Source organism: Numenius arquata, chromosome 9 (genome assembly GCF_964106895.1).
Source record: "Numenius arquata chromosome 9, bNumArq3.hap1.1, whole genome shotgun sequence".
Classification (NCBI taxonomy): Eukaryota; Metazoa; Chordata; class Aves; order Charadriiformes; family Scolopacidae; genus Numenius; species Numenius arquata.
The window spans coordinates 36,942,365-36,956,973 of NC_133584.1; the positions used below are offsets into that span (position 1 = coordinate 36,942,365).

The 14,609-nt window shown below is 42.7% G+C and overlaps 1 protein-coding gene across 3 annotated transcripts in view; it reads left to right on the forward strand.

Annotated features, from left to right (window-relative positions):
* The window catches only part of ELOVL5 (ELOVL fatty acid elongase 5), a 39,640-nt gene extending 25,549 nt beyond the window's left edge, over positions 1-14,091 (forward strand). For 2 of the 3 annotated variants that reach the window (XM_074153232.1, XM_074153231.1), the window contains 5 exons: positions 6,078-6,155; positions 6,801-6,972; positions 8,515-8,639; positions 10,554-10,688; positions 12,143-14,091. In XM_074153232.1, the coding sequence (XP_074009333.1) occupies positions 6,078-6,155; positions 6,801-6,972; positions 8,515-8,639; positions 10,554-10,688; positions 12,143-12,274 (642 nt within the window). In that variant the 3' untranslated portion in view covers positions 12,275-14,091. The remainder of the gene's footprint in view (positions 1-6,077; positions 6,156-6,800; positions 6,973-8,514; positions 8,640-10,553; positions 10,689-12,142) is intronic. The other variant, XM_074153233.1, reaches the window with a different exon arrangement.
* Positions 14,092-14,609: the final 518 nt, after the last annotated feature.

Here is a 14,609-nt window from a genome sequence, read left to right on the forward strand (position 1 = left end):
TAGGGAGCAATTTAAATTTGAAGTTATTTCTCTTGTGTAGTGAATTGTCTAGTCAAAAATTACTGAGTTGGTTTATTAAGAACTTTGATACTTACTTTTTTGGGGGGGAGCAGTTTTGGATTCAGTAGGTACTTGGAACGTATACTTGCTGTGCTTACATTTCCAACCTCCCTGTCAGGATGTTATAATCCAGAAGAATTTGTCTGATGATGTGTTTAATTTGTCTAAAAGTAGTGTTGCTGTGGTCTTCATGTACATCATCTGCATTATGTTATGCAGATATTATTTATAATTATGTAATAATCTGTTGTTTTAACCTCCAATTATGTTACTGAGGGTCTACAACTGCAGACTTTTCTTCTGTTGTACTAAGTGTGGATAAAACTCTCAGGATAGCCAGTCATTTTTCCTTGAGTACTTGGAATAATACTCAAAATTTCCAAATGAAAGTATGGCAACATTCTGCCATGTTACAAATCCTGCTGATAAATGTAAACAACAGAAAAGATCTGAACTGTTGGTCTTACAAATGCCTTTTTCTTGCTAACAATGAACTGGTTACCAAGAAAGGACTATTTACGCTGAAGAAGTCCTCATACTTGTAACCAGCTGATGTTGTGAAGGAACGAGACAATTAAAATACAGTGAATATTAAGGCTCCTCCTTCCTATATAGTGAAACACTTTACATCAAAGTGAATATTGCTGTTAGTGCTGCGTTACCTGCATGGAGGTGTTCACTGGTATTGTTGTAAATACTCCTTCTCTTTATGAGTGGGAATACACGAAGCTACAGCATTATGAAGACCATTAAGCTCACGATAGTTGCAACGAAATGTGTTTGACAGCACTTACAAGCTAGACGTGAGGGCAAGCCATGTTCTTGCAGCAAGGGATGGATCCCTTAAAAATGAGCCGTGCTGACATGATGCTGCACTGCTTGATGTTTGCAGGGAGAGAGCCAAAGGGACAGGGGACAAGGGAGAAAAAAATCAGCTTCCCGCACGTCCAGGTACATCCTCCTCTAGCTGTAGTGCCTCTGCAATTACCTGTGTTGGTGCAAAGCAGGCGATACCCTCGCTAGGATCACGTCAGTCATGGAAATTTGGCTTGGAAGGATTAGCCACACATCAGTAGCACTTTATGCTTACTCACTTTTAAGATAAAATGGCAAAGAACGACATTCAAAAAAGAGATGTAACTCCAGGTTCTCTTCCTTGTTGGCACTTTGAGTTTCAGCTGGATTAAGCTTTTTTTTTTCAGTCTTAATTTGAGGAGAGTCATAAAACATCACCACTTACAAACTTGTTTAGTGGCCTGTCTAAAAATAAGATGCTTTAATAGCTTGTGTATCATACACCTGAAGCCCTGCTTTGGAGTTTTTCCCGAGTAATAGCTGTGGTGGTTCAGGTCACGATTCAGAGCACCACAGCTTCATTTAAATATTATATGACCAAAACAAGATGTTGAAGTGAGGCACTCTCCCAGCTAGGATGAGAAGGATGACCTACTTGGTTTTCTGACCTTTACATCTGAATGTTTGTATGCAGTAATGTGGGGGAAAAAAAATTGCATTGTAGGATTTGTATAATTCTAGTTTTTGTGCATTTGCACCATTTGGTCTACTGATGTAATGTAATATAGCCTTATTTTAAAGTCACTAGATATCTAATACCTCTTATTTGGAATTCCTGAGATAGTAGTTACTGTGTGTACTTGCTATAACTTATTTATTTGGGCATTTAATGACTGCACTGGGTTCTGGTTCCAGCAGAACAGAGTAGTGGGCTGTGCTTGTCCCAGGCAATATAAAAGGCAAGGCAGACCTGGGGAAGTGGGAGAGGTTTCTCCAGGCTGACCTGTCACTCCCATACTTCAGGAAGAGGGGACACTCATTAGGGGCAAACAACAAGGTTTTATACCTGTTTATCCCTGGAGGTGTTCAAGGCCAGGCTGGATGGGGCTTTGAGCAACCTGGTCTAGTGGGAGGTGTCTTTAAGGTCTCTCCAACCCAAAGCATTCTATGATTCTGTGTAAATCTACAGTGCTTGGACTTTGAGGGGAAATAGCGCTCCTGTCTTGGGCAAGGGCAGCAAGGGGTGTCTTCTCCACCGTGGTGGAGCAGGACGGCTGGCAGAGGGCTTACAGGATGCGGATTACTGGCCCGCTGGCTGGCATGGCTGTGTCTGAGAGAGCCGCGGGAGCAGCCGGAGCAGCGCAGCTCCGTCACCCGTGCCGCTGCTCAGTGCCGGACCACGAGTCCAGTTGTCATGCAAGGCTGTGAGTCGGGCCCGTGCCGCTCTACTCGAGTCTCAGCTGGGCGACTTGGCAAAGAGTGCCAGGTACCCAGTTACACGGCACCCAGACCCGTTTCATTTGGGGGGGGGGGCGGGTTTAGCAGAACTACCCCAGTGATCTGGACCGGCCAGGCTTAGCATTCGAGAAAACTGGTCAGTGATGAAGGCTCACCTTCTTAAGTGATCTCTTTACTTGTCTTTTTTCCTTCTTCTGAAAAATCCCTTCCCTACTGGATCCACCTGAGCAAAGTCTCAGATGTTCCTGGTGAGGAGAGGAGGTGTATACGCTGCAGGAGAAGTATCCCGAGCCGTGCCCTGCTTGAGGAAGGAGGGGACTCGGTGGAGAGGTGGGTTGCAGCCCGCTGCCAGGCTGCTCTTCCCTCTCCCCTTCCGTTCTCTACAGTCCCGAAGCCCTTATCGCTGTCCTGAGGTGACTGCATTCCTGTAAAGATAAAATTCCCTGTCTCTGCAGGCATTTGCTTTCTTTGATCAGCCGTGTGAACCTCCGCTTCTTTTCACTTTAGTCCGGCTCTGTTTTGAAGCCCGTGAGCCCGTCACGCCTTAAGAGCGTGATGCAGCGCTGGGTCCCTTATCTGTCCCTCTCCAGCCAGTCTCAGGCTTTGGTTATATCATGAGAAAACAAAATCCTCCCCGGTAACGCCCCTCTCCTACAGCCCCGTCAGCCTGGAGTCAGCGTGCTGGTTTATTTGGTATCAGAGTCTGTAAAAGAAGCGCGTGCTATGGCATTTTAAAGAATTCAGCAACGGAATTACAAAATGAAAGCAACATAAAAAAAAATAATAAAATTTCAGCGCAGGGGAAGGAAGTTAAGAGTTGCAAAAGAAAAGCAACTTTAAGCTGCAGGGTTTTCCCTGGAGCTGAAGGACTTAGCATTGACTTTGAGTACCATTTTAATTGGCTTATGAAGGAGCTGTCTCTTTTTGTGTCATTTAAAAATCACGTACTCTGGTGAAAATGATTCTAGCCAGCCTTTTGGAGACAGGCTCATTTCTCCGGAGAAGATATGCCTGCGGTTGTGCATCAGCAATGCCATTAGCCAGCCTGGGCTCCTGCCAACCTGAAGATGAAGGACTTGTTAGGGGCGGTGGGCAGGAACAGGTTGTCCCAAGCCTGGGGTGTCTGAGGAGCCCTCAGCCCGTCGCTGGGAGGATGAGGAGTGCGGGGCGAGTTGAGACCTGCTGTACCGTAGCTGTAAGGGGGGGCTTAGAAACTCCGGCCATCCTGGAAGCAGATCACAACAAGCATGAAGAATGACTTAAATGCAGGAGCTGGCAATTTATGACACCTCCATTTATTGCTTTCCAGGTGGCACGTGAGCAGCTCCCCGCTGCTGTGTGCCCAGCCCCGGCAGAACAGAGCCGCTTGGGAACCATTCATGGTCAGGACTCAGAGTGGCCCATGGATTTTGTTTTTTGAAGCCTTCCAGCATGTGCTGAAGGTATCGTGGGTGTAAGAAATAGTGGTGGCAGGCAAAGGAGCAGCTGGCTAACTCCAGAGAAGGATTATCTGTGTGTGCTGTGTGTCGCACCAAGCAAGGTTTGTGGGCAGTGATAGCAGCTTTTCACCATTTAGTTCCTCTGGAAAGGGAGGGATTAAATTATTTCTGTAACTATACTAACTATTTATATGGTGAAAGATATTGCTATTGCCTACAAATGTTGCTTTGCTTTTTTAAGCCCCTGTGGCTGTGAGATGACAGCTCTTAGCTTATTATCCTGTACTCTTCTGAAAACAAGGGAGTACTTGGGTTTCACTGAACCTACCTAGAGCCACACTGATGCCTTTGCCCTTCAGAGAGGTGGGACCCATCCAGACACCTTTGGTTGTCTTACGCTTTAGGTAGTGAGCCTGTATCTCTTGCAGGGAAGGTTCTTTGGGTTTCTCTGTGCCAGCCTTTACTTGGGAGGAGTTTATGGACCGCGGTGTTAGTGATGGATGCTGTTTGGATTAATTACAATATAAACGTTGTGATTATCCCTCTATTCCTAACACTTCCTTGGACTTTGAGAACTGCAGGAAAACATCTGTAACCTCTTAGCGACACGATTGCAGCACAATGTGGTCTTCTGTCTGAGGGACTGGCGGGCACTCACCCAGCAGCACAGGCTTTCCCTCCGTGCCCTAAGGGTGGTTTGGTGCAGGGCTCGCACCGGGAGGTAACTGGTCCAGCTTTAGCGAGGTACCACTTTTAAACTGGTGTGCTTTGCACGGCCCTGCCCACCTTACGGCCGGGAGAGGAGTCCTCCCATGGCCGCGTTCCCTTTGCTGCTTGGTTAGAGAGATTGCTTGGGTCCGCCGTTGATGTGCACAGCTGCCCTGCTCACACTGTGGCAGGGTATTGATTTATCTCTAATACACGAGATAATTCCACATCTATATGTTATGATATAACTACATGTCTTTTTTTTTCCCTTAAATAGTGGCAATAATTCTATCTCAGAAGGTCAAAAATAATGACCTAGGCTGACTGGGTATTTTAAAAGCTAATTTAGAAGGAAAGTGAGGCATGAAAGAAATAACATTAGGAAAAGGTAGATAATTTAAGTGATGATCTTTATTATACCTTTTAGAATTAGCTTCCTGTTCACAGTTCGGAGCAGCATTCAATCGTCCCAGTTGTTGTAGTCCTTTAATCAAGTGTTCATTTTAAATGACTTAGGAGGGAGTTTTCCACTGTGGCTTTGCAAAGCCTTTTTTTATTCTGCACGAGTGTAGATAAGGCCAAAAACGGACAACCTGCTTGTGCAGGATATCTGTCTCTGTCTTTAAAACGTTTTTTTGGGATGCGTAACAATTCTTTTTTTCACCTGGGAGTTGTCTAAATTTGTTACTCCTCTCCTCATGCTATTCACCAGGGGAAAAACATCCTTATAAACAACATCCAGTGATCCGTCCTGTTGTGATCTTAAAGGGGGGCTTGCTTCTGTCCTTGCACCCTCCCGTTCCACCTTCAACCTGCCTCTCCATCTCCCACCTGTGAAAGAGTGGGACATGGACATCCAGCTTGCCTCTTACTTCTCCGGAGGTTTCAGCCAGCCCCTCTGCAACGGGCTCCCCATCATCCTCTCGTGACTAATAGCTGGTCATTACTCTTCAAAGGAATTCCGTCATGTTGGAGGTGTTATTTGTTGTGCCAGGAAGTCAGGCAGGCAACGGCGTATCCTGCAGAGGAAGTCACTTGTACTGGGAAGGATGTAATGTGCTGGGGATGAGTGAATTATTTTAAAAGGTCTTGAAGAATCGCAATATGGTAAAACATCAGTGGCTCGCTGTTAAGGACAGCAAAGCTGAAGATTTGCTCTATTACGCGGTTGAAAAAAAGTTGTACTCAGTTCTCTGTGTATAAAATTTTGTAAAAATATAACTTTTTCTTTCCAAAAATAATCAGAAGAAAAATATATTTACTTTATTTTGGTTGTTTACTTTCTCCAACGGGATCATCAGCCAAGAAGGAAAGAAATGTCTTGAGACTCTGTCTGGAATATGACTGTGCAAAATGCACACACTGTGTGGGATAAGTGGGGATAAGGTGCTACCTCCTATTTTTGTTCTGGTGTACTCCCATTTGGGAAGAATTTGTTAATCACCCTCCACTACGATTCAGTCCCTGCTTGGAGCTTGGATTGAACATAATGCTGCACTCGGGTGGCCTATGAGTCCCTGGACACCAGATGTCTCGAAAGAGCCGCTGTCGAGGTTTGCACGAGCCGCGGGGTGCATCCTTCTCCCCAAATGACACTTTATTCTTTGATCTTCTCAGCTGGTGACGGGAGTATGGGAAGGAGGATACAATTTCTTCTGTCAGGATACGCACAGTGGAGGAGAAGCTGATATGAAGGTAACGTAATCAAGACTTAGGGCTAATAACGTTTCAGGTTGTCCGCTTGTGTGTAAGTGGAGAGCAGAACAGTATTGATTATGTGGATTTTGTTCAAGCTATATCCTTTTTTTCCTCCTTTGACAATACACTGGACAATGCATTGTCAAACATAATAGTTAATCTACAGTATATTCATGGTTGGTATTTTGGTGAGTGATTATCTGTAAATTTTCAGGTGTTACCAGGTCAAAAAACAAGGACTTGGTCTTCAGAATGTATCCAACCACTGTGGGGTGACTCCCCTTCTCTTTCTGAGATGCGGTGATGATTTTTTCTGGTCGCTGTTCAGACCTCTCCTTTACAGAGAGCACTGAGGGACTAACTCTAGTTAAATATTTTCTTGTTTCTCTCAGGACACCCCAGGTGCACAGCAGTAGCTTCATAAAACAGTCTTTGTCATCCTGTTTTCAACTGTAGCTTTGGGCTTGTACCTAGATCTCCTACGGAGAGACCTGAGGCTGCTGAGGCATTACAGAAAATCTCAGCAGTGTCTTCAGTCCAAGTAGTGCAGGACAGAATCTGGATTTTAATTACTTAGCTAACAAAAGGGATTAAATCCCCCACAATGTGCAATTCTTCTAAAACTTGTTTCCTCCTTTCTAGATCATACGTGTCCTCTGGTGGTACTACTTCTCCAAACTCATTGAGTTCATGGATACCTTCTTTTTCATTTTGCGGAAAAATAATCATCAGATCACTGTTCTGCATGTCTACCACCATGCAACGATGCTGAACATTTGGTGGTTTGTTATGAACTGGGTGCCTTGTGGTCACTGTAAGTACTGGGTTATGGGGGGGAACCCTTGCAACAGGGACCTTGTTTTGGTTTTATTTTGGTCAAACCAAACTTCTCTGGTACCTTCAGCTGCAGGATTTGTTCTGTCCCACAGTCAGCTGCTTTGCTGAATTGCAACTATTGCAGATAGTTGCAGGTATTCAGGTGCCTGCAGAGCCTCTAGAAAAGTCATGCAGATGTAGTTTGCAGAATGTGCCTGGCAACGTGACATTTGTGAGTGACAGTAGTCCGGGTCTGATACTTCTCAACCTTGTTTTCTCTTTTTTGTGGCGGTTGCAGACCCTCTAATGAAACCCTCTTTTCCAAGTCAGGACCAGAAGCTTGTTTCAGCTGCAAGATGGTTAATAGTGACTCTTGTCCTTGTATCTGTCAAGTTCTCTTGAGATGTTGCTTTCTTAATTTAATCTCATTATACTGGTAGCTATGACAAATTATTTCAATTAAAATCTTGTACCCCAAGCGCTAATGAACTTGACTGAATACATCTTAAGCGAAAGATTTCCATGTCTCTCTTGTCTAAATCCTGCTGACCTCTGGCTAGCTCGCTTTGATTTTTTTTTTTAATTTCATTGCTGTTAGCCGATATCTAGTTTCCTAACTGCATTAGCGTGGCTTAGCTGTGGTTCGGATGTCCAGCCTATAGATACTGGCTTTGCTGAACCCTTATCCAAGAGAAATCTTTTCAAATCCGGTGGATGTGAACTACTGGCAGTGCAGACCGAGAGGCTGGGTTGCTCAGGAGTCTGCTTTCTGAGCCAAACAACATAGAAACTTGTATTTGTTTCGTGTTGTCAGCACAACAGTGAGTAATGCTGGACTTCTAAAAAGTGTGTATCTGGAACCACATTCTCCTCCAGGGAAGTCAATCGCTGTTTATACAACAGTCAAAAGTGCAGATACTTGGAGTCGATCTTGTGTTTGTGTAGTCTTGAAAATACTTTCGTGCTATTTCTAGTGATGTGTTTTTCTTCTTCCTTTCCAAGCTGTATGGTCTGCTTGGTCATCACGGGACCATGCAGTTTGGTGTTAAGCTAAAAGTTTCTTTAATGAGTAAAGGTGCTGTAAACAAGGACAAATAAAACAGCTAACTTGCAGTTCCTGAAGATATCTGTTGCCTTTGGTTATAAATGACAAAATAGGCTCCTGCCCAGAAGGAAGTGAAATAAGCCTAAAATTAGATGGGCGAAGCTATCGATTGTTGGGCATGTTTACATGCCTTTTTTTTACCAGCTTCCTCAGTTCCCTTCAGAAGCCAGAATGTAGATGTGAAAAAAAGAATAAATCAAGGAAACAAAAGCAGAAGGCTGGTATAAACTGCAGAGCTGCAAAGCAGCTCAGCCACTCCGTTGGGTGAGCAATAAAAAAAATCGGAGTGGGGGGAATGGAAATCTCTTGCCTTTCTTCTAAGAAAAATCATATTTTAAATAGTAACATTTTGAACTTGTTATTTTTGTAGATTCCGTGAAACAGCATGTTGCTGGTAATGCAGTGTACTTTCTTTCTCCTTTGCCCTTTTTTTAGCTTACTTTGGTGCCACACTGAACAGCTTTATCCACGTCCTCATGTACTCCTACTACGGATTGTCTGCTGTTCCAGCAATGCGTCCTTATCTGTGGTGGAAGAAGTACATCACTCAGGGGCAGCTGGTGAGTGATTAGCTCTTCAGTGCCTCAGCAGGCTCTCCCGTTAGTGATGGGGTCTTCTTGTCTTCACTGAGTTAGAAAATTTTGGCAGGAGGTAGAAGAAAGGAGAATGAAGGGCAGTGCCTTCTACATCTTTAAGTGCCTAAATCACCTTAGAAATCCAGCTTCTGCACCTCCCTTTGCTCTGTTTTCAGGGCGATGGGGAGCTGGGGGCTGATGGGGTACACGAATCAGCGCTGAGATCAGTGGGATCTTTCTCCGTCTCCCCATCTTGTGTGGCCACTTGTATTTGGGAGTCACAGTGCTGGATTTTCTGGGACTCGCTAACCAGGGAGGAGGGAGAAGCTTTTCTTCCAAGCCTGTTTGAGCTAACGCGTTCTTCTCTGTACTTGGTTGCTCAGGCTGATGTTGAGGTGACAGACCAGAAACCAAGTGCAACACAGCGCACAGCTAACAAGGCCCTTCATTCTACTCCTGCGGGACAATGGCTTTTCTGTCTCACTGTTGCACGCAGTTGCAAATGGTTTATTAAAAACTGTTCAATATTTCTGGTCTCCTTCTGCACTTTAAATGGGCAGATTTTTTTTCTCTTGTAATTCTGTGTTGGACTCCTTGCATCCCATTTGTATTGTTTCCTGCGTGTACAGTGATGAAGCCCGAATGCTGTGTACTGGAGGTGAAAAGAACAACAAAATTAAGCAATACAGCACATGCACATGCAATGATACTGCACGAGAACCGTGTTTCAATGTGTATAACGTGTCAGAACACCACAAGGAAATGTGCATGGGTTTTCTGTCTTCCCCATTTTGTAGGTGGGGAAACTGAAGCCTAGAGATAAACTCTTTTTCTTATCTTCCCCCGACCTTACCCCTCCTTAGCATCCACTCAGAGCTGTAAATATATTTAATAACATTTGCTGGTGATGATTAATAACATCTGCTGCCAACAATTTAGTGTTGATCCTCAAAATCTTTTATTTTTTTAGCACTCTTCCTTCCTGAAGGAAGGCAAAGTATTGTAGCAGTGGGGATCATTGGTTAGTTGGGCGGGGGGGGGGTCGCTTTGTGGTTTGGTTGATTGGTTTTTTTGTCCTTCCAGATTTAGGCTCTATTCTTCATCCTGGTTATTTGGGTGCTACAGAGCGCAAGTGTCTTGGTGCTTCAGCTGCTCCCCTGGCTATTGTCATAGCTGCTTTCACATCCCTGCCTGCTCTGCGTGCATAGCTGTTAGGGCAGCAAAATAGCAGAGCAGAACACAACAGTCTTTCCCTTTTTAAATAAACATTCCCTAATCTGGTAGCCTTCATGTAAGGATGAATTTTGCCTAAGGCCCTCTGCAGCACTTAAGCTCAAACTCTGTTTTTTTCAAGAAGAGATAATTGAAGATAATTAAACCCCGGTCCTCCTCCCTGCCTCCCCAGCTTCCCTGAAGCCTTTTCCCAAAAAATTCTTACGCTGGAGCCATATGTCAGGCCGCCCCTGTCTGGGAGAGGACCACAGGATCTGTGTGTAGACCCAGTGACCCCAAATCTTTTGCAGCTGAGGCAGTGAGATGCGGATCTACTCTGTTAGGATGGTAGAGTCGAACCCCGATGAGCTCTCACTAGGAAGAAGGTGGTCTTTTTTTTCCTTAGTATATTTGTAAATCAAGTCTACGTAAGTTACTCTAATGCTCTAAGATGGAACAATATTAATCAAATAAAAACACTTAAACAACAGAATACCACAACCTGAGTGAATGTCTGCTAACTCAGGTTTGCACTGATAGTAAGACAAAGAAGATAAACTTGTCAGACGCACAGTATTACATATTTTTGACTTGTTTTGGAAATAAATAATGAGAATTTGGTCACTAATGGCTTTTTTTCCTCCTTGCATTAATGTGCTCCATTTGTCTTTTTTTCTCTCTCCCCAGACTCAGTTTGTCCTGACAATCTTCCAGACCAGCTGTGGTGTTGTTTGGCCATGTGCATTTCCTCAGGGGTGGCTGTATTTCCAGATTTCTTATATGATTTCTTTGATTATCCTCTTCACAAATTTCTATATTCAGGTAAAAGTAATATTCATCGACCCTTTGTAGCATTCTGCTGGCAGCATCTCGTTGGAAAGCTGTTTACAGAAAGATGTGTTTGAGATACCCTTTTGCTATCTTCCAGTAACATGCATAGCTTCTTGAAGTACTATACTTGTTGGTCTGCCCTCCAATTTTCAGTTTCTAATGTTTTGTATCCGTAATTCAGAACGATTAGGAATTTCAGTAAGCAGAGTGGCACAACGAGGCATTTTACTAGTACAATTTTAACTGCAGATAAGGGAGAGCTTTATGTAAGAAACAGCTTTCCAGTCTGAAATAAGCCAGCAGCCTGTGAACCTGTGAAGCACCCCAAGGAATTGTTTGTTACTGCACTTACAAGGGGAAATGCTTATTCTATATCCAAGGAAACTTCCCAAACTCCCAACATACAGAAATCTGGTTTTGGCTCACCTTTGCAGGCATTTTTTTGTATTTCCATGTGGAAAAATCAGCGTTTCTAGTTGTGTTTCTGCAAAACTGATTTCATGTCTGAACAGATCCAGGCTCGGTTTGTGTTGTTCTGAGTAGTTCATAATCAGGATCTGTGCAAAGATGCAAATCAAACCAACACAGCCTACTGCCCCCAAACAGGCAAACTCCATTATGTATTTTAAATGTCTCTTGAAAGATTTGAGCGTTTTGAGGCTGGTAAGAGTGATTCATGGGGAGAAACACAGCAGGCTTCCCTGTCTGATCTTCCAGTACTTCTTAAAATCAGTCCCGTGGCTCATAATTACTTGCTGCATATGAACATGCTAATTAAACACAATAGTATTACATCACTTAATCATCAATTTTACTCATATTTTAACTTTTAACCATTTAACTTTCTTTCACACACAAACGTTTTGGGAAATATGTTCTTGTCAGGCGACTGAGCCCGTTTTGACAAAGACTAATTCATGTATATCTTTTCACTATCTCTAATTTTTGTTTGTTGTCCTGAGCCTCCCTGATCCTCTTAATTTTTGCTTCCCATGTTGGCCAGTGCAAATTCCTCTCACATTTGTCTGTGAACTCCCCTGACTGTTCTTGTTTACCCACTTCTTTGGGCTTTGTTTGAGATAGTCACCTGCAGCACATCAAACCTCCTTCCTCACTTGTCGTTTTGAGTATATTCTTCTGCCATGGTCTGCTCATAAAATCGCTTCCCTTGTTCCTAATTCACTGTTAACGTAGCACTACCAATGCTACCATCATACTACCAAGCCTTTTTCTTTTCCAGTGAACTAATTCTCTTGCTGTGACGAACGAAAGGCATATTGTAACCTCATACACAAAAAATGGTGGAGCTCATTAGACTCTGCCACTGGCCTGAGGTCTTTAAAAGTGATGGATGCAAGTTTGCTTCCGAGTTTCTTGAGTCACTGTGAGGAAGCGGTTATTTATGTCTATTTAAGCAAAACCATGTGTCTTTCCTTATATTCTAGACTTACAACAAAAAGGCATCCTCGAGGAGGAAAGAGTATCAGAACGGCTCCACGGCCACTGTGAACGGGTACACAAACAGCTTTTCTTCCCTTGAGAACAATGTGAAACAAAGGAAACAAAGGAAGGATTGAAGACCAAACTGAAAAACCATTTTGATAACCCCAACAACAAAATCATCTGATTGTAAGCACAATAAGAGTTGTGCACTAATACTCTAACAGCTACTGTAACTATTCCTGCCTAGAATAGTGTGATTTATGTAGGACTTAACCAGTGCAAACACCCTAGAAACCGTATACAGAACATAAAAGTAGGTTAAAGTTTAAAAATAATTCTGGGCTGTCACTGACCCCGCTATAGACTGTGGAAGGGAGTATTATCGTAGTATCCGACACTGCTGTTGCCTTACTAGTCAATATGATAGGTGCTGAATTATGATTCACAATTTGAAAACACTGTAATCTAAACCTCCGTTTTTTTTACTGTAGTTCATGCATGTGATTGTAGAGGTAATTTGTACGATGCTGGTTTCGGTAGATAAACACACATGCCTTAAATTAAAAAGCAGGGCCCAAAGCTTATTACTGGTTTAAAAATTAGGGTATGTTTCAACTTTTCAGTTGACTGACTTTTTATTAAAAAGTCATTTAAAAGAATCCATTGATCATTTTACTGTTCTGTATGTGATACACGATGTTACGTATCTCTTATGCGACACAGTGAAATTGGAAATGGCGCATTTAGTTTTGTATATTTGGCTTTAACTGACTAAACAGTCACGAACCAGATGGAAAAGTTATTTTACCTTTTTAATAGATCTTATTTTTTTATTTGAATTGTGTCACTAGTGTAAAATTAATTGGCACTTACACAGTCCAGTAAGACTTAAGTATTGTCTCTAAGGTTTAGAGTATGTACAGGGTGGACCCATCTTTTCTTTTCTCTTTTTTTTCCTTTTATTTTTTTTTCTCCTATTTCTGAGAATTCTTAAATGCTAAATGAAGAGTGGTTTTTAATATGAAACTGGCAGAATTTCAAGTGTTATTACCATAGCCATATCCACATTTTAGGAGCTACTGTTCAAGTCTGTGACATATCCGAAAATGTATTTAAAAACGAAGACAGAAAGATGCTTTTCTGATGGAGTTGTCTGTATTTAAGTTGGTATCTGTACTGTTCTTTGTGCACCATATGTTCCTTTTTAAAATGTGCCTAACACAAGCGTGTTTTTTTTTCCCAAACAAGCAAAATTGAACAGTCTTAAGTCATACCTAATGTTTTTTAAATGTTACCGAAATGTGCTGGAAATGTCGGTTTCTGTAATGTGAGTTGTGTACGTCACTGGTAATGTTTTGGCTTTGTTATCTGAGGATTTGGTTTGAGTGCTTGTTAAAGTTACTCCTTCTTGTAAAATCTTGCCTTGCACGTATGAGGAGTCGGTTGCCAAGCCAATATCTATTGCTGGTATTCTGGTATCTGCCGTGGTGGAGTTTGGCTTATGAATATTTTATTCATTAAGCTCTGAAAAATTGAATTGTGCAAGACATTCTGCTGGTCATTGCTCAAGATTAACTATTTGTTTTTTTGATATTTATATAAATGCCAGTTTTAACATGTTTAATTTTTTTTTTTTAAATTAAATCTTTTTAAAAATTTTTGCACATCTCTTAGGGAATTAATAAGTTCTCCTACTAGCCTTGTGGGTTTTCATTCCTTGTTTTGAAGGAGACAGTGTCTGTTATGTTTACATTATCAAAGCTTGTGCGTGTGTCTTCATTTCTAGGTACTGGTTTGCAGAGTCTTTACATAGCTCAGTACAGCAGCTATAATGTTCAAAATAGGCTGTCTAAATGTGCTAGAAATAAACCCTTGGCTCCTCTGGATATACCTACATTGTTAATGTTTGACATAGTTTAATCATTAAAACACTTTTGATGATCTCTGCCTGAATTCTGGTGGGTTTGTACAGATTTAATGCATTCCCCCATCCTGCGTCAGGCCAAGGAGGAGCCGTCACGATGGAAGGACAGCTGCAGATATTCAGAGAAATCTAACGTACCAGAGATTTGGCAACATATTCCTTACAGAAACCTTTGGCTGTTACTAAACGCTGTTCCCTTGCCTGCCTGTAGAAATACTAGTTCGTGTGATGGATTGAACCTCGCGCTGGGATTACTGACGCGCTCAATGCAGAGCAGCCCAGATGGCTCCGAGATGATGAGTGCCAGGAGCAAAACTTAACGTGGCCAAGAGGGGCTTTCTGCCTCAGATATCCTGTCTATAGAATGGGAATTATACCTCTCTTCAGAACGGGAGCATTTTTGCAATTTCCTCGTAGCTCCCCTTGCCCTTCAGTGATCATTTCTGAGCCCTCTCCGATTTGAGTGCTTAATCAGTGCATTGCAACAAGCCCAGATCGCTTGGTGATGGACTTGGTAAGACCAGAACTACTTACATAGCTGGCTC